Source organism: Battus philenor, unplaced genomic scaffold (assembly GCF_028537555.1).
Source record: "Battus philenor isolate CCGP_79_NKW_IND1 unplaced genomic scaffold, ilBatPhil1.0.hap1 SCAF_23, whole genome shotgun sequence".
Classification (NCBI taxonomy): domain Eukaryota; kingdom Metazoa; phylum Arthropoda; class Insecta; order Lepidoptera; family Papilionidae; genus Battus; species Battus philenor.
In genome coordinates, this window is record NW_027181686.1 from 3,569,408 (window position 1) to 3,596,344 (window position 26,937).

At 32.8% G+C, this 26,937-nt stretch overlaps 1 protein-coding gene across 2 annotated transcripts in view; it reads right to left on the reverse strand.

Annotated features, from left to right (window-relative positions):
- Window positions 1–282: 282 nt before the first annotated feature.
- The window catches only part of LOC137924103 (max-binding protein MNT-like), a 39,650-nt gene continuing 12,995 nt past the window's right edge, over window positions 283–26,937 (reverse strand). The window contains exons 2-13 of one of the 2 annotated variants that reach the window (XM_068767424.1): window positions 19,707–20,265; window positions 11,355–11,580; window positions 9,908–10,133; window positions 8,948–9,083; window positions 7,901–7,956; window positions 7,693–7,809; window positions 7,269–7,346; window positions 6,872–6,958; window positions 6,238–6,337; window positions 5,576–5,656; window positions 5,041–5,132; window positions 283–3,690 (exon numbers count right to left, since the gene is read on the reverse strand). In XM_068767424.1, the coding sequence (XP_068623525.1) occupies window positions 3,556–3,690; window positions 5,041–5,132; window positions 5,576–5,656; window positions 6,238–6,337; window positions 6,872–6,958; window positions 7,269–7,346; window positions 7,693–7,809; window positions 7,901–7,956; window positions 8,948–9,083; window positions 9,908–10,133; window positions 11,355–11,580; window positions 19,707–20,115 (1,743 nt within the window). In that variant the 5' untranslated portion in view covers window positions 20,116–20,265 and the 3' untranslated portion in view covers window positions 283–3,555. The remainder of the gene's footprint in view (window positions 3,691–5,040; window positions 5,133–5,575; window positions 5,657–6,237; window positions 6,338–6,871; window positions 6,959–7,268; window positions 7,347–7,692; window positions 7,810–7,900; window positions 7,957–8,947; window positions 9,084–9,907; window positions 10,134–11,354; window positions 11,581–19,706; window positions 20,266–26,937) is intronic. The other variant, XM_068767425.1, reaches the window with a different exon arrangement.

Consider the following 26,937-nt stretch of genomic DNA (forward strand, 5'->3'; position numbering starts at 1 on the left):
TATAAAAATTAATTTAGGAATTAGGTAGATTTCGTTGTAGGTTTTTGTGTTGAACGAATATATTTTAAATTGTGCAGATAAAACAGAAAAAATGTTAAGTATCTGTTGTAACCTACAAAAAAATTGTATTGTACTTTTGTTAATAAATGATTAGACAGATATTAACATTAAATTAGTTTTTCACGGTCATTAGTAATTTGAACGTTGTATTGTGATTGATAACTAGGGTTCAGTCTCTGCGCGCAGAATAAAGGGAATGGACGTGAGATGTTAAAATAAAACTTCAATGTTTAAATATGCAACTTCCTGTATTTCTAACATATTAGAACTTTATACACTACGTCATTTTATTTACATGAGCATTTTCGCTTCGCAATAATATTACAATTAAAATAAATTTCTCTCTTTATTATATTATTTTACAAATTTTATTCGAACTATATTAATTATTATTTATAGGCAAAGTGACAAAATACTCACACTTCAATGTTCCAAAAAATACTGTTTATATATATCTTTTTGAGTGAAATAATAATGTAAACTGCAATACAATTTTTATCAAAGCTTAGACATATCAAAATACTTCTTACTCTGCGTGCTAAATCAAGTTTAAATACCTAATGAAATTTTCAATAAACAGAACATTGTTTTACACAATTAAATAAAGATGAGAGCTATCCACAGCCAATGCAAAAAATATAAAAAATATTAGAAACTTATTTCCTTGTAAAAAGCGCTTTAATTACAAATTGTTACTAGGAGATTATATTCAGAAAGAGTATACCTATTGCGTAAATGAAGTCTTTGATTTTATCGCTTAGCGAAAAAGCCATCGACAATCTAATGAGGTAGCCGAGATAGAGCCGTTCAGACTTAGGCGCAATGTCGGGAACACGCTACCTACATCAAACATCGGTTCGCCTTTCAAATACACGTTATAAAATAAATGATATTGTGCGTCATAGTATAAAAATATAACATTTAGAAAAAGTTCGCTGTAGAATTTTAAGTACCTTTACCTACAGAAAATTCGACACTACGTGAACCATCTTTTACTTTCCTAATATATTTGAAAAGAAAAGGCTAATTGCAGTCTCCTAGAACAATGGCGTAAAATTTTGATTTGGAATAACTCTGCCAACCACTTTGCTAACTTCAATAGGAATTTATAATGAAATAAATAAAATAAATAATTTGCAATATTTTATAAAATGGACATCAGGAACATAATATATGTATTCAATCACTTTTAGAATCTAAGTATTTGTATTGCACAACAATTTAGGGAATTGTTTCAACGTCAAGTTCACATTCAAAATTGTAGTTAAAGCTCGTCTGGTGTGAACGAATTTACTCAACCGCGACATCGTATTCGTGATTTATTAAAACTACACACAACACTTTTTTTGGAAAAACTATCAACCAACAATTTCTATTGGCACATATTGCTTCACAGAGAACGTAGCAAACGTTGCTGCATTGTAACATTGTCGAGTTAACAAGATAACGTTCAAGACTGCAAAACTTAACAATTGCGGAAACAAGTGAGCTACAGTAAATTTTAACCTCCAATGTATGTATCTTAATTTAATATTACACGTTTCATTTCAGCCAAGCCAAAAAATGTCTTCAATAATCATTACATACAATATAGTTACTGTTAATATAAACCATATTTATCCAAAAGACAGATGTATAAACTCTCTATAGATAATGCAATAAAATATACGAAGATTAATGCACAAGTAGAAATTCTAGCTTAACTTGACTGAGTGAATACATCCATCATATATAATTAATAAAGTCAGGTAGGCACACTGTGAGGACGGCCGCACGGCCCGTACCAGCCCTGGAGAACAGTACAACGCTGCAGCTGTCGCGCGCCATCAATTCACGTCAAGTCGGTTCTTTATACCGCCTAAATTCAGACCCATCCGTTTATCTCCTCTCCCCTCTGTCACTAACAAATAGTGGCACTACATGCTGTACTACATGACCTCGGCGAAGGGATGGAAATAAACGATAAAGGACTCATTTCTGCAGGTCTTCTAGATCTCAAAGGGTAATCGCTTAAAGTTTACAACTAATATCATTGAAATTGTTAGGAAGCTCAACGGAATTTAAATGACGGCGTTTCAGCTCCCCGATCTTCACTAGTTCTGATCTCCTAGTGCTTGTTACCAGCTCATATCACATGATGCTCAAATTATCTATTTTCATTTCCGCGATACGAATAAGCCACATAATTTTTAATAACTAACTCTTTACAATTAATTTATTGACTTTATTTTTAACACACGATTATTAGAAATTGACAACACCTAAAGACGTCTTTGTACAGAGTTTCCAGTACTACAGTAGCTAACTGCACACATCACAGATATATAGAAAAAATAAACTTTATCTTGTTAATCTATACAATAACAAGTACACTTTAGTTCAAACCTATGCCTTTTACAAATGAATAGATTGCGCGGGAGCAATAACATCCCACAAAATTTTACTTAGGGTCAATATATAAGACTGTTATTCCAAATGGCGTGTGCATAACGGCAGAAAAAACACACAGGTTGATGGATCGATTCTCATTAGTTATTTTCTATTTTACTGGTCTTGTACGACACTGAAATCTAAATTTTCTGCCATTTCTTTATACATAATTTTGCTCCCTATAATTACTGTCGTTAATAAATAAATATTAAATAATATTTCACATCCATTCCGTTACTATTACATTATTGTATACAATCACAATATGGAATTTGTCACCTGTAGAAAAATATAAAGTGAATTGTACACTCGCAAGATAACGGTTTGGCCGATTATTAGAGAACGTCCACCACATTTGTCCATCACAATTTGTCACTTTGCTATCATCGTCCGACACAAATGTACAGTACTAAATGTAGACATTGTATAAATACTACCCAACACGGTCTTAACATAAGACGCGCATCCACTGCGATCCTCTCACACTAGCGTATTGACTCAACATCACACTGTATCTTTCAGATGCCCATGGTTCACGAGGAATGGTTGTATGTAACGTTGCGCGTGTATCCATCTGAGGTAGTAGGCGCGTGTTGAATTTCTTTTAACGTCTGTACTCCCAGCCCACACGTCATCCGTATTATCAAATTATTGCTCGTATTTTGGCAGTAAACGTAAGTTATTCTATTAAACATGAACAGGACATTAATACATTGTATGCGTTTATTCTTCCTCGACGGACGAAATGCTTCCTTCATAATAGCGATACTTAATATTTTAAATATGTATGCAATGAATAACAAATATCTCTATGTCTAATGTTGTCTAACCATATTGTTTAAACAAGCAGCATTCTTCACAATTTTTTTGCTTTATTTATTTGAAGTTATTTATTGTTTTTTTTTTATCCCCAATCAATACAAATTACGAGATTTGTTCTGATGAAGAATTAGAAGAATTTTTTTTTCTCTCTTAAGTCTCTTTTTTCTCAAAATTATTAGCAACAAAAGTCTTGAAGTACCAGGCGATAATAAGGCGCAGGACGGTTTGACATAGGCGACGCTCTCACGTAGAAGGTGCGGAAGGCGAGTGAGAGCTTGATACGACGACCACCGGCTTCACGATGGTTGTCGCGCTTAGGTATTGCGCACTCACCGTCAAAGGAGTTACACTACCCTTAACCATTTGGGTTTCTACCATCTGAAAATAAGCAATAAGTAAGGTTTTTTATGGTTCCTATTGTTTTACGCAGGACTACTGCCATCTTTACAAGGGAAAAAATTGCCATGGCCTTATTATGCAACATCGTTTCATCAGGTTTTTTTCGTAAAAAATAATATTTCAACAGCTTTTTAGAATACGAATATAATTAAAAAAGGGACAAATTAAAAAAAAAAAACATATATTATTGCTCTTAGGTGGAATTCATTAGGGCGGCAATCCCAAATAATTGAACTCTACACGTGCAAGCGAGCTGAAAGTCAAGGTTGGTGATACCGCAAGCGAGCAATTTGTACTGCAAGCGTACTTCTTTTATCTGTAACTATTTAATGAACTACCAAAAGTTTGAAAGATAGTTTTACGACAAATAACATTGGATAAACTTTAAGTGTTATTACTTGAATAATCTAACGAATGATGGACTATGCTTTTTTTACTTGCTTGCTTTTTATACTTATTAATATAGATTGGTCTAATTATATAATCATTTTTGATATAGTATCCACTTTGTAAGCAGAAATTAAAATTGATAACAGAATATGAAAAAGTATTTCTACAGTACTATCTGGCAAAAATTTTAAATTCTTTTTTTAATAATTAACATAACAGCTAAAAGATATCGTTATGAATTCCGCCGAACATAACTGTATCATTAAATGAACTATATGAACTGCTCATACATACTTATTAAATTAGTTGTAAATAAAATCACAATTTTAATACAAATTAAAAATATTTATTTTTTACATTTCTACTATTCCCAACTATTTTTTTTATAACAAACTTTCATAAAAATTTTAATCTTTAATTTTGTTAGTCAAATTATAATAATGATAAATCATAATAAATGAGAAAGAATTAAAGCAGCCGCTAATAAAACAGAATTTATTGCAATAAAAAACCAATGACGACCGTTAAGAATGTTTTTAACTCTAGATATACCTGACGTATCTACATATGATATCATTTATGATGATAGGTATTCCTGATAAATCTTTTGTATTTTCATAGCACAGTAATTTTAGCATTTTTTTAATTAATTTTATTTTATTTTATATATACTTTTGTGAAACGGATTTTATTACTTTTTTGTACGGTTTATTGAAAAAAAAAATTGAGTTTTTTCATCTTACACATATTAGACATTATTGAAAATATATGCAAATTTATCATATTACATCCATTTTTTTAAGTATTTTTAGGAAGTTTTTCTGAAGAATGCATGTACAACCGTGTAAAAAAAAGAGGTGTATTACAGAAAACGTCTTCGTGTACATTCTTTAACTGTATCAGTTTTATTTATATAAGGACATGGGAATAGTCAGTTACCTTGTGTGTAAGCGTATGCGTTTGCAACAGGTGAGCGGCTGGCTGCGACATCACCAGCGGGGCCAGCCCACTGACTACCACGCTGCCACCATCTGCAATTGTCAACATCATCTCTGTATACATTAACAAAGAATCATGCAATACTTTTATCAACTTCACCTAGGACAGAGGTTGGCAAAATAAAGCAAGTAAGATGCCAACTCATGAATATTTTTAATAGTGTTAAAAACTTAAAATAATTTATAGCCTACATTTATCCAAACTCTCGAAGACCAGTGTTGTAAGAAAATGTTTTATTCTTTTAATTTATTTACTTAAATAATAAGCGAATCTTTTTATATTTTTTTAAGTTGCTGTAGATAAACACTTTTCGCGCTCAAATGGTTGCCTGAACTAGAATAAGTCGAAGAAAGTTCAGGTTCACAAATTCACCTATCTTTATTTATAGTCAAGGATAGACAGAATGCTTACGTTTGCAAAGTGAACTTTGTTTCAATATATATAAGAGGAAGTTAAAAGCTGTCTAGCAATGTACCTGAAGAAGCAGGGGGCGGGGCCGCTATGCCATTCGCAACGTTTTCTTTTGGTATTCTGCTATTCTCAGATGACACAACCCCTACAAAAGAAAACATTATTCATTATACTATTCAAAAATAATTTTTACCATGAAAACCATTACAGTGGGACTAAGAAATGCAACATTTGCATATATTATTTTACCTGATTAGGAATTAAAAGATACCTTTCACAACCACAAACTGACATAGTTTGCACTAATGAAAAATCACTCACTAGATGTCACTAATTACTGCTGCAGACAATCAAAGCAAAAAAAATATTGTCGAATAGCTTTTATTCTTGTGATCATAATACAATATTTTTGAAATAACCAACCATATTAAATAAAATACATTTTAGCACTGAAAGCATTTAAAATACTTTTAATCTTCAGACTTAATTTTACAAAAAAAATGTAACAATTTGTCTTGATTTTCATTCTTCGGTCTAAATACGGTTACCATCAAGAGAAAAGTGGAGTGGTTATACTAAGCTTGTTTTGTACTTTCCGTTACCCAACAACCATGTCTTTGCTTTAGTTTTTGAAAATTGTAGTTTGTGGACCCCAATTCCGTAAGCTCAGTTCAAAAGCTATAAGAAAAGCCTTATGCTAACAGGATCCAGGCGCTATATAATTACCGTTGGTATGAACAGGTGCTTGCAGAACTCGCAGACCACCACCAGCGGACAGCAGTTGTAAGGCCGCCGGGCCTACCACGAGGCCGCCGCTGCCAACTACCTGTAATATTACAAATTTATAATAGATATAAGACAGGGCCTTTCATTTATGTTTTCATTCAAAGATCACAAATATGAAAATTGATCTAAGACGTGTATGTTTTTAGGTATATGTATGTTAAGGAAAAAGATAAAAAGAAATGGCCGACATTATAAATGATGAAGGATTTTTAATAATATGTTAATCCAAACAGCATTGACAATAAAATAAGATAACCGTGTGGTAAACACAAGTAAATATAAAGAACGCCATGATTCGAGATCCAAAATTTATTTGGTTTTAGGCAACTGTAAGAAAATAACGAAAAGTATTTTATAAAGGGATTATAAAATTAACTAAATATAACGATGTCGAGGACCGACTCCAGTGAAATTCACGACAGTAGAGTAACTGAACATAAAACTTACATTCGCTGTACCAACAACAGATGGCGTTACTTGTCTCTGCCATTCCTAAAATTACCGCCTTTTTCTATTACAAAATACACCCTTTACTAATCATAAACCGTTGTATCAAACATGAAAATTAAGTTACCTGTGAAATAGGTAAATGTATTTGAGCGGGATGCACCAATGTTGTGCTAAGTGTGTTGGTAACACTATTTTCGATGACCTGCCCATTCTGAAAAGTGCGAAAAAATACAAATTATTTCTAAACTTTTTAAAGAAACTAACTGAAATTTTAAATATTAATACCCTAACACAAATCGTTAATAATCCAAGACCATCAAACAATATGTTCCAAAAAGTTTACCCATACGATTCCAATTTAATAGCAGTTGTCACTTCTTATTAGATTTATATCAAAGTAGCTGAGTTAGATTGCAATCAAGTGCTAGTGCATGATGCTTTAAATCAACATTATTTTTATTGTTTAAATTGAGCAGAATGTGCTATGATTCAGTATAATTATTCTAGAAATAAAAGGTTACCTGCGTAGTAGATTCGGCTGGTGCAAGGGTGGTTAAAGTTAATGTGTTGTGCCTGTTGGCATAAGAAGTTCTGACGACCTGGAAAAATTATGTAAAACATAAAAATCAGAAAAAAGGTGTTTTTTTTTTAAAAAAAAAACTTACAAATATTTATTATCCTTATTTTACCTAATTAGAAATAAATGTTTGTGTGTGAAGAATATCTACTAAGCAATAGCTAAATATGCCTCCGACGTGTTTTTCATTAGATTAATCTACGATTAAAGAAACTCCTTAAAAAAAAACAACATTATACAAAATAAAAAAAAACTTTTATCTGTAACTTGGGCCACATAAACCCTAGGTTAAAATTAATTAATTAATCCTAATTCTAATCCGAGATTAGGTCAGCTCTAATTTCTAACGTAGTACTAGGCGAGCATACCTGCGAAGTAGTAGGCGTGATTTGTATCGGCAGCGTGCGCAACTTCGTACTCAAGTTCAAGCTGCGGGGGGGTGACGAATCCATTTGAGACACGGATCGCGGCGGAGATGTTGTTATCTGTTCGAAGAGGGTAGATTTCTTTGTTAAATTCAATTACTTGATAATATTAGATTAGAATCCAAGTTAAATAGTTAACAATAATACTTACACTAATTGGTATTCCTAAAACTTGACCGTTTACACTAGCATCCTCGTCAACATCATCTGAAATACACAATTCTTGTATTTAAAAACATGTTTCTAACAAAGATGTAGGTATTATGTCAGCGTTGTAAAATCGCTAAATTACTAAAAATCAGTTATTGCAGAATAATCGCATTATTTGTAACCACCTGTTTGTTGGAAAAAAGTTATTGACGAATATTTTAAGTTTTGTTGGGTGTTTTTTAAGTTGGTAATTTCGATTAACCAGCGGCACACTGAGTTGTCGCTTGGACCGTCGGGTATCAAAACATTCTTAAGCTGTTTAAGACGATTTTTCGAAATAGTGTTGTAATAGTATTTTTTTAATAACCGAAATTACATTGGTGAATTTGGCAAAGTATATCACTGTTTAAAAACACTATCGAAATAATTTCTCTGACATAAACAGAATAAACAGACTTTAAAGGGGTAAATCTTTGTCAAAGGCAATCCGTGAAGTTTTGACCCTAAACGACTTTCGCCAGTTTTCAGGGTTTTGTATAGTTTTTCTACGGAAGCCGCAAGTGAAACTTTGGTTTAAGTCAAACTATACAAGTATGACAATTAGTTAGTTATTCATTTATTAGAGCCATATATTACCTACCACATTCAAACTATTCAATTAAATACAAGACGTTAAAACTAAGGACATAAACATTATTTCATTAAAAAATTTTAAGATTAAAATTTAATAAAATTTTCCAGAAGAAGTTTATTATTTACATGAATCTCGAACACGTGTGTCTTGGTAGCTTGAAAAGATTTTTTTTTCATTATAAACAAAGTCAAAGGCGCCTAGCAGATCATATTATGTAGAAAAATCAATAATACTTTTTATTTTATAAAGTTACAAGTTTACAAAAACTTCTTCTGTTGTTTTATTTATTTACGTACGAGATGCATGTTTCTATTAAGCAAGCAAGTAGTGTTGTTAAATTTAATCCGCAATCAAAGCTAAATAACTCCGATTGAATGTACCAGGAGCGCATAAATCGTTCGAAGGGCAACGTACCGATGTTACGGGGCCGGGCGGTTGCTCGTACGGAAACCTCTCGCCTTAAAGCGGCAAGCCGTTGTTGCGCCGCAATCTTTTCGCGAGCTAATCTCTCCATCTCATGTTCGCATTCGCGCTCCTTGCGACGCAGTACCTGTGAACAATGTTCAAAACAATTCTAAATATAAACAAATGTCATGCAACAATTTTTACATGATTTTTTTCTTAAAGAATACCATCTTCCTCGGTTTATATTTATCTCTCCGCAAGGTTCATTTAACGATGGCATATAATTGCAATGAGCTAAAATTAATGTCAACATGACATCTAAAATTGGTTCACTGCAAAGTAAGAAAGATTTCATTTCCAGTTCAAAACTTATTTTTAAAAAGATTGGCTTACCGTAAAAAGTAAAGTAATTTGATTTAGTGTTATGAGAAACAATAAATTTATTATTGGATAATAAATTTATTGTTTCTCTTGCATAGTCTAGTGTCCATGACACATTAAAATATTTTTTGCATAAAAGGGTTGGATAGCGGCATTCATGCATCGTGCTCAAGAATCACTACATAATAAACGTGAAGTCGTGAGTTACGCTTTACATATGAAATGTAACTCGACCTAGTATCAAATGCGGCCTCCTAAAATCTCATGTGATTGTAATTTTTCAATATTTACGTTTCAAAATTACATTATAAACTATAACATAGTTAACATATTTAAAAAAAAACTTATTGGTAATTATTTAATTTCATTGACCGGATTATATATATCTCAATATATTCATCGTGATATCCTATGGACCATTGTTTATTTTATTTAAAAAAAAAATGTAAAATGAGCGCCGATTAACTTTCTGGCTGACTATAATAAAATACAATGGGCCGATTCAAAAATACGTGCCGACTTGAATAAACAAACTTTGAATATAAATTTGAGAGATATTGCAATTCATGATAGCGAAAATAAAATTACCTGAATATAGCGTATAGCAGAGCCTAGGATAGACAGATTGGAAGTCTTTTTGTCATCAGCTGTGGTAGGTAGCTGCCTCTTTAGTAACTCGAAGCACTCCTTGAGATGGGCACGACGGTTCTTCTCCAGTTTGTTATGGACTTCGCGAGTGCCGGCACGTGGCGCGCTGCCGCTGCTGCCACTACCACTGCTGCTAACCGATGGCGGGGAAGGAATTTGAGGGGGGCTGTTTGCGAAAAAAAAAACTTAATTTAGTGGATATATTTTAAAAAGCAGTATTATTATAACTGTATGATTTACAGACTGAACTACTGATTATTTGTTTATTCTAAAGCGACATGTAAATATGATAGTGAGAAAAGCTCAATTATCAATACCAACAGTGTGTTATTATGAAAAACGTAAGGATTGTTTTAACAAAAAATATATAATTCTTAAAATAAATTATTATTTTCAGTACTAGCCCTAAATATTAAGCGTTTGATTAAAATCGTCTGTTTTAATGTGTAAGATGTTGAGCACAATCGTCATTGTCATCATTTCAAAGGACGTCCACTGGTAGACATAGGTCTTAAAGAATAAAATCGGTTGGTTACCTGCACTTAGCGTAGCCGTATAAAATATTAATTTTTTACTCTGTTTTTCTTTTACCTTAATTTTCATACAATGACAAATATTCGTATCACAAAAAATATTATCTAATTACTGTTTAGTGAAATAATTACTTATTTCAATTAATATAACATTGGGAAACTACACGTTGTGTTTAATTAAAAAAATATTACATATATATATATTTAACAAAGATAACAAATTCCCACCAAAAGCTTATTTATGAGCGTAATGCAAATGATGATACGCATAGAGGCGGCGCATTAATGATGTATGCAGCGACAAGGCCCGATCTATCGGACGATGCATAATGACATCGGACAGATTGCATTAATATTCAATTCGCTTTTGTTAATATCCAAACCTTGACAGCAATTGGATGAAAATAAACGCAAACGAGATGCCTGGTACGTGTCAGGACGGTAGGCAAGGATAAATTTATTATTCCATTATGACCCCTTTCCATTCCTTTTCATATTGTTAACATTCTAGATCAATCTGATCAATTTAAAATTATGGATGAAAGTCACTAATGTGACAAAGACATATAAATATTTTTTTTGTTATTTATTTTTTTAACGTTTATACAATATCAACTTTGACTCCTATATTAGAAGAAAATTTTAATATTATTATATAAATAAACAAAATTTCAATCTTAATTATTCTGAACAACGAAAATCGATTTAAGAATTTGTCGTAAACGCAATCCGAACTAACAAAAAACATAAAACCAAAAAAAATCGCAATTAACTTACTTGTCCGTCGTCACTCAAATCCCCCAGCTGTTTCGTATACGGCAATTACTAGGAGATCATAAACTTGCAAAGCTTACCCATGACTGTTACTCGTAGTGCGCGGCCTGGAATGTTCTTGTACAAAATCGAGAAGCGGCGCGGAGGGAGGCACAGCGGTTGCGAGCACTGGGTCGGGCGCGACGGCGGGGACCGCGGGGACGACGGAGGGCACTGGCGTCGTAGAGCGCACCACGCCGTTGCTGCGCGCCGTCACCGACACTCCGGTTACAACTCGCACGGATACAGGCGATTTCGGCTCCTCCTCTGTAAACAAAGACGACATCAGAATGGCTTTTCCTTTGCGAAGCAACGACGTTCAGTAATCGTTTCTATATGTCAATAATTTGCGATTAAGCTCCCTCACACTCGCATTATAAACGTGGTCAGCACTTGTCAAAGCCGTGTCAACCGCTCGTCCGCGGCTGCAATCCCTGGCGGTAAAGTACCAGGCGAGCATAAAACAGCAGTCGTTCATAATAGGTAATGAATGAAATAGGCATACACTATAGAGTGAGAAGGAAAAACCGTTTGTATAACGATTCTTGAATAATGAACCTTAATCGTTTACATTAAGGCTTAATGTTACATACCAGTAAGTATTCAAGCACGCTTGCCTGATGAGCGAGACAATTCATAAACACGAGGTTTAAAAAGAGACAGCAAAGGAGGCGTGTTCTAAGTTTAGCAATGAGATGACGTCACAGCGTTCACTTTACAATTTTACGTTTAAGTTACATCTAAAATCAGCTGCTCCATAAAATCCTCCGGCGGGAGCTCTAATTTTATTTATAATAATGAGCGACCGGCAATATTAACTTTCTTAATTATTATATTCAGACATAAAACCCGTGTATGTTACACATTTAAACGTATACACTATATTGAATTGATTGCAGACGATATATCTATTGTATTTTAATAAAGTTACAGTTTGATGATAATGGAAGATAATTTTTCTTTTAAATCCTTCCCTTTTCATAAAAATGTGCCGCTTTTTAAGTTATCCCAAACGAGCAATAAAAATATTCTTTGCAATAATATAAAACATTTCTGTCCTCGTAGTAACATATCATCGTTGAAGTGTTTTCTAGTAAGATACATTGAGATTTACAAGACATAAGACCCGAGTAATACCGATATTTGTCCATAACAAAACTTTACAACTGATTTAAAAAACGATCATGTTTTAAACTTTAAGGATAAATCAAGTTCTGTTGTAATAATACAATATAGTTGAGAATATCCAAATGTCTCTACTATACGAAAAAAACTTTCAGACATTTTATACATACTTTGCCGCTTCAAGCTCAATTATCAATTCAATATATTTCGCGGTGAATGAAAAACAGCCAGCGATTAGCATTTGAAAGGAGTAAAACAAATATAATAAGAGAACATGATATCGGTGGTGGCAGAATAATTCATATTTTTGTATAAATTATACTAAATCTCAAAGTGCTTTAGTTACTAGGCTAGTCAACCCGTGACATTGACTAACAGATATCTGTACAAATGCTTATTTATATTATTATTGGATATATGATTTATGGAAAAATAAGGAGTACATGAAAGATCGGTTCAATATCGTGTAGTGATAATGATTTACTTGGAAAATATTTTTTTTATTAGCCTTTTTCAATAGCTAATTTCAATACCAAATTCTTTTTAAAAAAAAGTAGTTTTTGCACAAAGGACAGAGCTAATTCGGTAAGCAATTGCCGTTCTATAAAAAAATCCGATAATTAGTCGAAGTTCCACTGATACACAACGGACAAAATATAATGAATTTTTTTAAACTACTTTTTTTAAAATATAATGGAAAAACACTAATGTGTATGTATCTATAATAATTTTCTTTAAACGTATCTTAATCCTATCCGTAACTTTGTTGTAAGTTTCAAAGCATTCGTAAAGACACAAAAATAATAATATTAAATATCAAGACTGAATAGAATTTTTTTATTATTAGAATAACGAATTAGAATTTCATTTTAAAAATATTTCTTATTATATACTATTTTTACAAAAAGTATATAAAAAGGTTTAATTGAATACTTTCAAAAAACTTATATTGAACTTTATATTGAATTATCATTAAATATTGTTTTGTATCTTCTTTCTGGTCGTTTCTAGATCAAAAACATTCTCTGTGAAATAAGAAAAAAAAAATAAAGTAAAATGAACCAAAGGTACACGAGCTGTCTGACGCACGCTACCAGGATAACATAACTCGGAAAAGGTTGTTATGCAACAGGGGTGGGTCGCAACGTGCGTCACGAGTTTGCGGGGGTTTAGCCTGAAAACTACTGACCTGCGCAAATTGGCAGTAGCTTTTCCGCTAGTTCGATGAAATCAATTCATTCACTCATAAATAAGCTTTTTCTCAATTATTACACGATTATTTTCGTAACAATGCTGACGATAAAATTGCGTTTTTATTTTAAGATCGCGACGGTATACCATTTTTATTTTTCTCAAATATATTTTCTTTAACTGCTGCTGGTATGAATAGTTGAAAAAGCAAGCTGATTTTATAGCTTTTATAATAAATAACTTGTGTGATAAGACCGCCCATTGTACTTTTCTGTATATTATTGTAAAACTTATTATCGTGTATCATATATATATATGTATTATATATCTATGTATCTTATCGTGTACAATAAAGAATATTAAACAAAATAACTAGAAATCCAGTTTACATTTCGTGAATTATTCATTAGAACAACTGAAACAATTAAGATGTAAAATCAAGCTTACTGTTCACTAGAGTACATCTAGAGTTTTACAATATATTGTTCTTATTATTATTATATTTTTAAATACACAACTTTCTGAGAATTGGCTATGATGTATTCTCAGTTAACTGTTTCATGCTCCCACATTAAAAAAAGCTGCAAAGTTTACCATGAATACTCAGCATTTGCAAATACAGAACGCGTGACTATTTGGTTACTTTTCCCAAAGAATCATAAACGGCTCTTGTATTGTCATGCTCGCCTGGTAGAATTGCGCATGGCGGCGCGCGTATCCGACAGACGTTCTTACCAAACATGTTCCCACCATACCCCTCCCACACAAAGCGCGACGCCTGTGTAACTAACTGATAGATAAAACAGTGATTACTGCTGTAGTGATAATTTAGGCGTAAAGTACACCGTAAGCGTTATAGTTGCTACTTATTTACCGTTATTTAAAATGCAATAATTGTCATTAAATGCTTTTTTATACAAATACTATTCTATATTATTCCAATAATTCATTGAAAATTTTGTAGACTTTATACGTCCAAAATAAAAGCAATAAAAAGAAGTAAAAATCTTATGCATTGTCAATTAATAATTAAATTGCTTTTTCACCAGACATTGACTTCCATTGATAGACAAAAGTAGCATTAAAATAAATACAGATGGCATTGTTTACCAATGGTTATTGAGACAGAGCTAAGTTTTCAATAAATTTTCAATTTAAATGTCTATGCTCGCAATTGTTGTACAACATTGCTTATTTATTATATGTATAACGCTGTTTTTAATGTTATTTCATTTTAAAGTCCAACCGTTTTTAATCTGTAAAAATAGATAAAAAAGTAAACCGGTATTGTCTCTCATCGCAGCTCATCAGCTGTATTATTTTCGCATACTTATTTCTCTTATAAACAACAAATAGGCAAAAATGAATTATTAAAATTTACATTCAAAATGTTGTTTTTTTTGGTTTTCAGAAAAAAGGGAAAAGTTCGACGTTCACATATGCTCGATTTTATAGTCTGATAATGTTGTGGTTTGTGAAGTAATTTTATGCATGAAAATAAAATAATTTATTATCGATGATGTATCAAAATAAGTTAAATCGATGAAAATATTTATTGTATCATTAAAATGATCATATTGTTACTTGAATGTTGACGTATGTGAATTTATTATTAAAAATATAGGAGCGTGAATCCGCATGTTTGACACCTTGAAGTAAATGTCATCATGACAAATATTACGTATTTCGTTATAAATTCGTACGTTATCGGCGAAATTTGCTTACAACGGGGGACGAGCCGTCGTTGTTAGTATGAGTGGGGGGAGTTCGGGCGCCGGCCGCTGCGTCTACATGTGACAGGGTGAAGGGGGGGTAAGAAAGTGCGGGAGTGCCGGCGGTGTGGCGGGGGGAGCGTTGCTCGGCCTGACACGTGACAAGCAGTCACGCGGCCCGAACGCTCCCGAACGAGTTCGATGCAACCACAGCGAGGCGGGAAGGGTCAGACCGCGCCGTATTTTTGCAGCCTTCAGAACCGGCCGGCATGCGCTTTTGTGTTAAACCCGCAGTGCACAAAACTTATTTTAAACGTGCTACGCCAACGTATCGAAATAGTCAAGTGCCCGCGTCACCGCCGTCGCACACAGACTGTACATTCATTTATTATAAAAATTAGCTGTACTTGATTATGACACAGTCCAGTAATACAATCCAATACTCGTATCTATACAACATAATACATTAAGAGATAACTTCTGAAACGTTTTTAAATCTTTTACTACTGGAAAATGTTTAAATAGAGCCTGACTACCATCGTACATAACTGATACTTTCACCAAGCACCAAACAGTAGAGCACGAGTCATTGATTCTGGTTTGAAGGCGCCTTCTATTTAATGACTTAGTATAGTACCACACTAGTATGGTCGAACCAAATTACAATATTATGACGTACGCTACAATTTTAGCAAAATTTTATTTACCTTTAAAGTGTGATTAAAATTATTTTTCTGCAAAATCCAAAAAATTATTTAACATTTTATTTAATTGTATAGCTCTGATACGCGTGCGAGCTAACCCTTTAAAGTAGCAAAGGCAAATCTCAGCACAGAATTACAAAGGGTGTCACGATCGAATAACATGTCAGTGATTTTGTATGAAACAACACGGCTTACAGTCAACGGTTTTCCATGTTCAGACGTTCGGCGTTCAGAATTTATACGACCCACGAATCTTGATTTATTCAATATTCATTAAAAAGAGGTAATAGTAAGTTTATTAAGAACTACAATTCGGGATCACAGATCACGGGTTCGATAGCCGACTGACGTACAAGTGATGACGTACAAGAGATCGTGTAGGTGAATATCACAAAAACAAATATATTTTACTTTTCAGAGAAATTCCATTCAAGTAACACATGTAGATGTTTTTTCCAAATATGATCATTTTAAGTGACCACTTGCGTGCCTCATCAGAGCTATGGCAAAAGAACCCAATTTAATAGGAACTAGAATCATATTGAACTCTCCTATAAGGCATGCTACAACTTGAAGCTACGAGGGTTCCAAACGCACCATGTTCGGAAAAAGAGCCCAGTAAAAATTCAACCAAATTTTTTGTGGTCACTTTTGCAATATTCTTAATACACGGGTTAGTTATTCACTTCTAATCTCTATTAGAAATCATTCACGCTATAATAGTATTTTTTCCAAGTTTTGTTTAAGGTGCTTCTTAAATTTATTACAATTTAATTCAGATACACTATATAGGAGTGTGTTATAATACACAGTTGCCCACAAAAGAGTTACTGACTTTATGAAGCTTAAAGAAATGTATACATTTTTTTTTAATTTATTGAAATTTTATGTGCAAAAACCAGTTGGTCAATGACATTGTAATGCCTTATGTCTAACCAATATAGATAGCTATAAAGTGTATTTATTTTTCCAGTCAAAAAACCAAATGATATTTATTCTCGGCATAATTCTTTCGAGGCCAACGTGCCTTGGTGTCCTGTGTCGTTGACACCGTTCCCGAACCTTCTTCCGATTTCATTGCACATACATTATATGCGATTATGAAACGTGACATTCACACCGCTTCAATATCCACACCAACACATACGAATGCTATTATAAAAAATATCAAACATATGATTAAATTTTATTCACGAAGGCCAGATAGGCCAATACAATTTTATTCTAAATTTAACGCTTAAATCGTTTTGCCTACAAAAAAAACTTCTGGTGTAAATGAATTACTAAACATAATAATATGCGCTAATTTTCGTAATCGTATCACGTAATTTCTTTTAAAAGAGTATTGATAATTTTTTGTAATAATATGTGGCATGTTACGTTAGTTTAAAAATATATTTCGGTAGCAATGACGCAAACGGAGCGAGAATTGATAAACAATAGAAAACCTGGACCAAGCTTTTGAGATCTATAAAAACTCACATGATTGGTCTGCTAATGATTTTAACTCTATCTTTAATTACAAGTAAAATATACTTCTATACTTCCAATTATAACTCCTAGTAAACTAAACAACTTCTCAATATACATATCAAAGAAAATAACAACGTATCTTTATTTCATTGTATAGTACAAGTTTTTTCTATTTCTAACGGTTCAACAAATAATTTACAAAATACTAAATTTTAAAAATGGATTCATAATCTTAAAAAAAAAAAACACTAAACAATAATCACATTTCGGAACGTGATTTATGTTATCCGCATATTGACATTAACATCATTTCCGAATAAAATATGTAACGTACCGATTTTAAAGAAAAATACAGATAATATTTATGACACAAATTATGTTGTCTCTTTAAAGCATATTACACAATGTTAGAAAAATATAACAGACTAGCGCTTTTCCGGAACTGAGAGAGCTTTGCAGTATTAATTTTTTGCGAGCGGCTGTCAAGCAAGTGTCACTCTCAGTCCCCCAGCCGTATCTCTGCGTCAATAACCTTGCGTACAAGTAGGTGGGGATTTTTATACGTGCGCCGTTATTATGATACATTTTATCGGTTAACAAATGACAACCACGTGTAAGATACACGGCCTCCGATAAATTCTGCTCTCCTGGTAATGACTCGCTGTCCCATGAAATTAAAAACTATTTTATATATTATGTTGTACATATTCTTTCTTCTCTTCTTTGTTTTAAAAGCAAATCCTGTGTTAAAAGAAAATGAAATGTCGTCAATATAATACGGGGAATGAATAAATTATAAACGCAGAAATACTATTCAGAGGTCATCATATTATGAGGATTGCTGGTCTTATCGACGAATACACTCATTATATATATATATATATATATATATATATATATATATATATATATATATATATCGTACTAAGAAGGGTAGAATCAGTATAAAAAGACATAAAGCGTCATTGCGAGTAACAAGTAAAGTTTGGTATTGTGTAGTCAATACGCAGCCGGTACAAATAAAACCTTGAAACACTACGTGTTCAAAAACAAAAACAAGAAGATAACATTTAATGTTGTTGCGTATTTATCGTCTCATATAAAACATGCCTAACATGAACTATTAAAAAGTAATTTTATGAATAAACACCTCGTATCTATGTGAATCGCCTAATTTCAAACAATTAGTTAGTTACCTTGACCCGATGCGCAACAAAGGGATACGCAGTAATCTCATAAATACTATTGGAAGTTACAATTACAAGTTACGTAAACCTCTCTGTCGTCCATCTTTATTGGATAAAAAAAGACGATTGTGTTTGCGCATCGGACAGTTGGGAAGTTACATAAACACGACTGTGTAAAGATAAATCAATCAAAAGCAATTTCGGAACAACGATTCGTCGAATATAACTACATACATCCTGACAAACCTTACAAAACCACTAACTTATTACTCCTGTTTTGATTGTTTTAAGCGTTGTATATTCCTTATAGTAGACATTACAATAAGGAATATACACAGTAAATTATGTATATAAAAATGTATTTTTGTAATCAAATAGAAATTATCTTGTTGGTATATATTGATATCATTACTATCTAAATCTCTTCCATTTAAAACGCTTTTATATTAATGGCATATAGTTTTTTACGATGATTAAACCGTACGATAAGGAATATGAACACGCCTGCACACATCGACCTTCATAAGAAGAACACCTTGATGTCAACGGGCGTTTTCAGACACGAAGACGGAAGAAAAAACCGCAACACCGTACTTAGTTGGCAAAAGAACGCAGAATCGAGAAGCTTAACCAATATTTTTTGTGGGTTTGTTCTGAACCGTGTTTCTTTTCTTATTTCTATAATTCTACAAATCCGGTCAATGATTGATTAGTTTACTGTTCTATTGTAAGTCGCACATGATTTTGTAAACGTATATTAATTATGTAGAATGGCAACAGGGGGCAATTTTTGGTTTTATGTAAAGGAAATAATATATTTCTCCGGGTTGCGAATGTATTTCCATTTGTAGACTAAATAATGAATTTGGAAAGATGTCTAAATGTTTTGTAAAATCTCCAGAAATCACTTGTTTATGCTAGATTGATGACTAAAACATAAGTACGATGCGTAAATAACTAATAGACAGTGAAAGTAATTATTTTTTTTGCAATCAGCTTACCTAAATACTCCTTAATCCACTTCTTTTTTGGAGGAGGCCTGACTTTTTGATCTTCTTTTGTTTCCTCCTTCTTTACTGGGATCGGTTTGCATGTGGCTGCAGAGGGACTACCGTTTACAGGCACGCGGACGGCAGAAGGCACAGACGATATCACCGACTGCGGGAACCCAAATCCGTTTATCGAATGCCCGTGGGCGTGGAACGGCTTGAAAGTTTTGAGCGTAATTGGAATCGGCTCCACAATGCTTCCGAATTCTGTCTCCCTAGTATTTATAGCGATCGTGTGCAACGTGTCGGCGTAAAACGCTTCGCTCGGAGCTCCCATCGCGGCGAATAGTTCAGATTCAGCATTCGCTCGGTAGCTAGCAGTGACCAAATTCACTTTGGTGGTTTCCATGAGTATACCCATTCTATGGTAAAACAACTTTTCTAGTAATATATTTTAGATTTCCCCATTGCACTTTAAGGCGTCCTTGTCATTTTCATTAATAGTTTTAATAACTTTTTTCACAAACTTTTTGCTTATTATCTTCTATTCACTGATTATTCATTATTATTCCTAATTATTAAAAAAACACAATCAGCGGGTGCGTTTGCAACGGCAAATTTAAAGTTTTGAAGAAAGAAATTTAGGTAAGAAATGTAAATAAAAGTTTAATTGTGAAAGAGTTGTATAAGGCTTCTTTGACGAAGTCGCAAATGACGCAGGGAGTTTGACGCAACAAGGTTTAAAAGCCCTACAACAAAAAAATTGTAAAACTTCGAATGAAGCCTTTTTCAGTAAGTTGGCACTGATGACGATACTATTCTAAATACAACCAACCGAGTACTGAGCGGGTAAACCTATGAATTTGTGCGTAATGTTCCTACGGTATCAAACGATATGTATTTAATTTTATATATTATAAAGAACAATTCTTTAAGGAATATAATTTTTGGAATCAATAGAAAAACTGTAGTTTATATAAGATACGTTATTAGTGTAAGAGAGATCGATGTGTGAAAAAGATAGCAAAAGTTGGCTGATGTTGAAGGCCAGCGACACCGGTAGTGGCGCTCCGATGCGGGGCGTTCAACAAGTGTGAACAGAGAGTTGCGAACGCATGGCATGCACGACAGCTCGGCTGCTGGCACGTGCCCGCGCCCCCACCAGTCTGCAACACCTCCTACTGCGTCATGCCGTCTTAGTAATTCTGTCGGTTAAATTGGCAGACATACACCACAAAATCTACCTACCGGAAAAAAACTTGTCTCATAAATCTTTGCTCAATCTAAATACTTAACTATTAAAGTTTATTTTTATTGAACTAATAATTTGAAACAGGTTTGACACAAGAACGATTATAAACCTTCTTGTTTCTTAAACACCGGCTAATGTTGACTAACTTTAGCCATTAGTGACGCGCCGAATTCGAGCCAAGATCGATTACGTTATATTAAGAAAAATACAAAAAAAAAACTAGAACAGGTGGTTTGTGAGCCAGTACAGAAGTAGGCGACGTTATCAGCGCAGCGATAGAATATACACGTGCTAAGAGCAAGTGCACCAAACAATAGCGTCCGCCGCTTTAACGTACCAATTGTATAACACTAGCTTCGAAGATTCTAGAAATCGTGTGAAACGGTCACATTAATTAATTCTTAGAATTTTAGTTTCAGACAGTAAATTTAAGTATTAGAAATTTAAAGACGTCTTTTCGTCTGAATTATTATTATACACTTTATACTAATTTATACCAACTGCGCAAGAAATTTGACGTTTAAAATAAAAAAAAATTAGAAGCAATGGGTGGGATATAAAGGTGAAACGAAAACTTTCATATTACAAAGGGACAAATAGATAAACATCTAAGTGTACGGTGGAGATGTATGGCAGAGATCGATCATCTCAGGCGCGGAGACTTGGAGGCGCGTTTGATAAAACGTAAACGCATTACGTAAGCGATACGGTGGGCCGACACGTGTACAGCGCCGACTATATTTATATATATTATATAACTCTACGTAATGCCTAGACGCCATGACCGGTGGGTACGTCGCTTCTGTAATCCGAGATATGCGTTGATTGGATTTGTACCCATTGTTTCGGGTTCTACATAGGAACGAAAAATTACAAAGTCGTTATTGTTAACAAATAATATCAAGGGCGCTTTCGATACGAAAACTAGATACTAGAAAATAGAACTATTAATAAATATGTTTGAGATATGAGTTTTTAAAAAAAAGTTAATTTTATCCAGGTTAGTTGTTGTGTAATTGCATTTAATTTCGATAAAGACTTTTACAATTATATATTAAAACGTAAAACAGTATAAATAATGATCCGTAAAAGTATAGTATGATTTTGTTTTACTTTTAAAGCAAATCATATCCCATTACAATGGTACGAAATATTATATTATATTATACTTTAATGTTTTATTGCCAGTAAATATTTTTTAATATATACCATAATTACTAGTAATCTCTTAGTTACACGAGGTGCGGATATAATATTGAAGATGACCTTCGGTTAATATTCATCCCCGATAAGAAAATATCTAGTTTTTGTCATATACAGTGATTTATAAAACTACTACGTTTATACACACGCGCATATATGTATTAATTCTTATAATCATTTAATGTTTATACATAAGAGTTTTTTTATCGAAATTTAAAAAGGGATACATGTTGCTAAAAATTGCTAACATAAGTTGTACAGGCAAATACAAGGCAGTGTAATATCCCAAGGCTGGGAAGACTGTTTATGAGATTTGTTAAAAATAATACAATCCTTGGATGACACTTATAAAACAATTATTTAATTCAAAATCAACTATCAATCATATTGACAATTCCATATAACATTGACAGTGTAATTCATATAAGTGTTATAAAATTAATAATATTAATTTATATATATTAACAAAGATATCTCCATAAATAAAAACCGGTTTTAAATGTCTCGATAATTTAAATGGACTTGTTTAAATTTTCTCTAATGAAAAATATCACTTTTAAAATTTATAGCTCAATTGGAGATTGATATATCAAAGATGATCGATTAAATACAACAGGTGTAAATAAACATTTTATGGTAATAAATATAAAGGCAAAACAATATATTATGTAATTTTTAAAATAATTACACCGGGTTAAGCAAAGAAAGGTTATGTATGTAATATGCTTAGATACCGAAAAATTTATTGTCTAACAGAAAAATAAATTTAGTCCATATAAACTAATTGAAATAAATTTCACGGTGCATGGACTGTTTTTAATTCATAGAGTATTGTTTAATTATGTTCACGAGCAGAGATTATAAATATATACGTTTTTAGTATTATATGATACTTTGTCCAATACTATATCTATATAATTACACGAGAGGGGTGTTGTTGTATTAAATGTATAAAAGGTAATAAAATTGGGCTTATAATAAAGTTAAATTGAATTTATCTCACATGTCACATGAGTTATTTGTCAAAGATTTTATGTTCATAATATATATCACCCATATGTTATAATTACATAATATGAGATTACATTCAGATTATTGAAAGGCATATTAATCGAAAAACAGTTGTAACTAGAATCAAAATAAAATTAGTGTTCGATATCCATACGTAATATACATATATACTAAATAGCAATGAAATTTTTATTTATAAATGATGTATAAAGAATGATAAGACCGCTGAATGAATGTAAGAGCTAATGAACAAGACTACGTTGAACGTGATTGAAAGAACGGATCTATTTTGATAATACGAATTGCTTTGTGTATATCTCCTTGATTGATAATATTATCTTATTATCCTTTTAACTTCGATTTGAACGAAATATGTCTCAACGGGTGATTTGATTTAGTTATTTTTATTACCTTATACTTTGGAGAGGAACATTTTTACTAGTATATATATCACATAGTAATTATTGGTAATAAATTTCCAAAGCTATACTCTCATTCCTAGATGATTTTTGACATAACGAGGACAAGAGATTCTACTGCTCTAAGGATGTTGTAAAAGTGATCACAAAAAGCTCTCCATGTTTGTCGTGGGCTATTTTCATATCAGAGCGCTTTTGAATTAAAGGATGCAATTATAGTGAAGCACAATTTGATTCTAGTTTCTATGAAATTAGACTGGCAATGTTCTCGTGACGTACACGTACAAAAGTTACCATTGTAAATCATCCTAAGTAGATTATGATATGAATAAATAGTAGACGTAGAGAGACTTTAAGACTAGAGTGAATGGATCAAAATTCAGAGGTCGCATAGCTTTGAGATGGACAGATCAGGTGAAAGCGCTCACAGGGCGCACTTAATTACATACGAAGAGGCACGGAGGGGGAAAGGTGTGAGAAGGGTTTTTTTACCTTACATACACTGTTGCCCAAGTAACATTTGCAGATTCCGCGGACGCGAGAGAGCAGAGCGCAAAAGGCGTTTAGCATTATACCTTTTTTTTAAGGTAGCGGAGATCGAGAGTTCTTTATTTGTTTCACCGGATTGAGAGGTCGCTAAATTCTTAGAATGCTTATTCGGAAGCTTTGTGAAGTGACTAGGAGAAAGGGACACTCGAGAAGACCTCGGCTTGGACTGTCACTTGTCAATAAGGATAGAGCAGTGAAGACAATGTGACGGTTCGTATCTCACCAGTGGAAACATTATACACACATTACAAATATAACCGAAAAGCCAAACGTGATCGGTTTATTTAGTTGAATGTAACACGATATGTTGAAGACGCAGCAATTAATATAGGAAAAGTGACATTTCTTTATAATAGGATCAAGAATGGAATAAGTGGGCCACATGCTGCATACCTAACGGTATTGCACAATTGCGAAGACAAGTGTCATGTTTGCGCAACACCTACCGCGGCCTCTTGTCCACGCGCCGCGACAAATTAACCATTATTAAGAAGTTATTAATCTATTTTTTTTATATACATTTACAAATCACGAAAAAAAAAACGTTCGATGGACCGACGATACAGCAAAGGTCGCGAAAAATCGTGGCGATCTTTCGAAGAGTCTTATGCCTCGCAGTGAGCGTCTGTTTGCTAATATGATGATGACGTTTACAATATATTCAGACTTCGAGACTACACTAGGCTAAATGTACAAAGTAAATGTGTTCCATCTATACTATTTCTTTATTAGCATTTACTGATTCCGCAATCTTCGAGAAACGGCGCAGAAGGCACTTATCCTAAACTTTGTTTATGTAATTTAGCTCTAGGGCTACCTCGGGAACATCAGCTCGCTCAAGCCGCAATGTGAACTGTGTTTTATAACATTTATATAGAACTTTCATAATTGACAGTCATTTAACAATTGGCGTTGATTTATGGAATATCTAGTATATTATTTATACATATATTCCAAGAAGGAATTTCACATAAATATATATATTAAATCAAAATAATGAGTCAATGATACAACGTATTTAAAAAAATGCTTATAACAAAAGTAGAAAACAAAATTTATTTCCTTGTTATGTTCACAGCAATGTGCACAAAAATCGCCGTGCATATGTTAAAAGGGCGGTCTAACGGCTTATATAGTTAATAAAATTACTAGATTAAGGAAAATAGACAAGTACGTTTTGCGTGATATTGTAGTTAAGACGAGTGTATAGTAGCCGTTTTGTGCTGTTTTGTGTACTTAAGATAACGAGTGTACACGCTGTTTTGTGCTGAATCTTATATCGTTACAGTCATTTCGCCGAAATTATTCGTACGTCAATACTATTAAAAATGAGAAATTATTCTCAGCTATTTTACCTATAAAAAATAAATTAGAGGGACCGGAAATTAATGTGGCTTTCTTAAGTGAAATTCACACTACATTTTTAACAAGTTTTTATTTATAATCAACAATATATTCACCTTCGTTATCAACAACCTTTTGTCATCTAGTATACAAATTTTCAATGCCGGAGCGGTAACATTCAATCGGTTTTTCTGTAAAATATGTTGACAGAAACGACATTACTTTCCGGTCCCCCTAATATAGTAATTTTGCATGAAAACTAGTAAAATAAAAATGAACTGTCAAATACCTCTCCAAATGCAAAACTTGAATACACCAGCGCAATCAGTTTAGGTATTTTTATATTTTAGTATGTTCGTTTAGGCATGAAGGTATTTTTTTTAAATATCTATAGAGTTAATTAAAATATTTGTACCTAACTGTCAAATAACTTACATGAGTCGAAACAAAAGAAAAACATATGTTAGGATTAAGTCTTGCCGTGTATGAAATAAGTTTTCATTATAAAATACGTTTAAATAAAAAACTTTTAACTACGAAGTCTGCAGTGGCAAGTTGCTATAAATACAGACCCATATTAAACTAATAGTAATTTTGAAGTCTAATATGATTTAAAAAGAGGGTTCATTTAAACAAGAATTTCTTCCTCGCAACAAATTTTTATTCCGGAAAATTTTCGTATGTGTGAAACTGTGTCAAGGATAATCAATTTACAAAACACAAGTGTAGTCTGTACTACCATGAAATAATTCATACTAGACTGATTTTTTTAAACATAAAATGACACAAGTCGCAGCCTGACCTAACCTAATCGATGATGAATTCTTTGTCTCCGAGATTACTGGTTGGTTGATGTCGTTCAGAAATGAATTAATGATGAATGTGTCATTATCATATATATTAACTCATTTGCACTGACGTTTAAATATCAATAGTTATATAGTACGTTTGATTACGTAATATAAACTATGTTTATCGTATACTATGCATATTACAGCTTGTTGCTGACTGACTGCTGCACCCGAAGTAGTTTCTCCATTTTGAAACCATAATGGTCTCCTTTTAATTACAAAATCTTTCACAAGATCAAAAATTATGTCCAAACTTTTTCAATATTTAATTAAGACTTAAAATTTTAAAATTGTATTTAAAACAATCACATTGAGATTTTACACCAAATGATTTTTTTTACTAAATAAAAAGCCCTATGTAATTCAAGCGCACCGCAATAATGTGTTAATTAACAATTAACCACGGAACATAAACTCACCAACCATAAAATCGGAAGCAGGTGCGTTAAACTCTATCAGCTGAATCAGCTGTCTGATATTACAATAGAGCTATACCTACCTAATGTATGTTACGTAAAAAAATATCTACGAATTTACTCATCGTGTCAAGTACAACACGTGAAGGATGAATAGACATTCTAATTAGTCTGCATGGACCTCATTAATTCTGTACC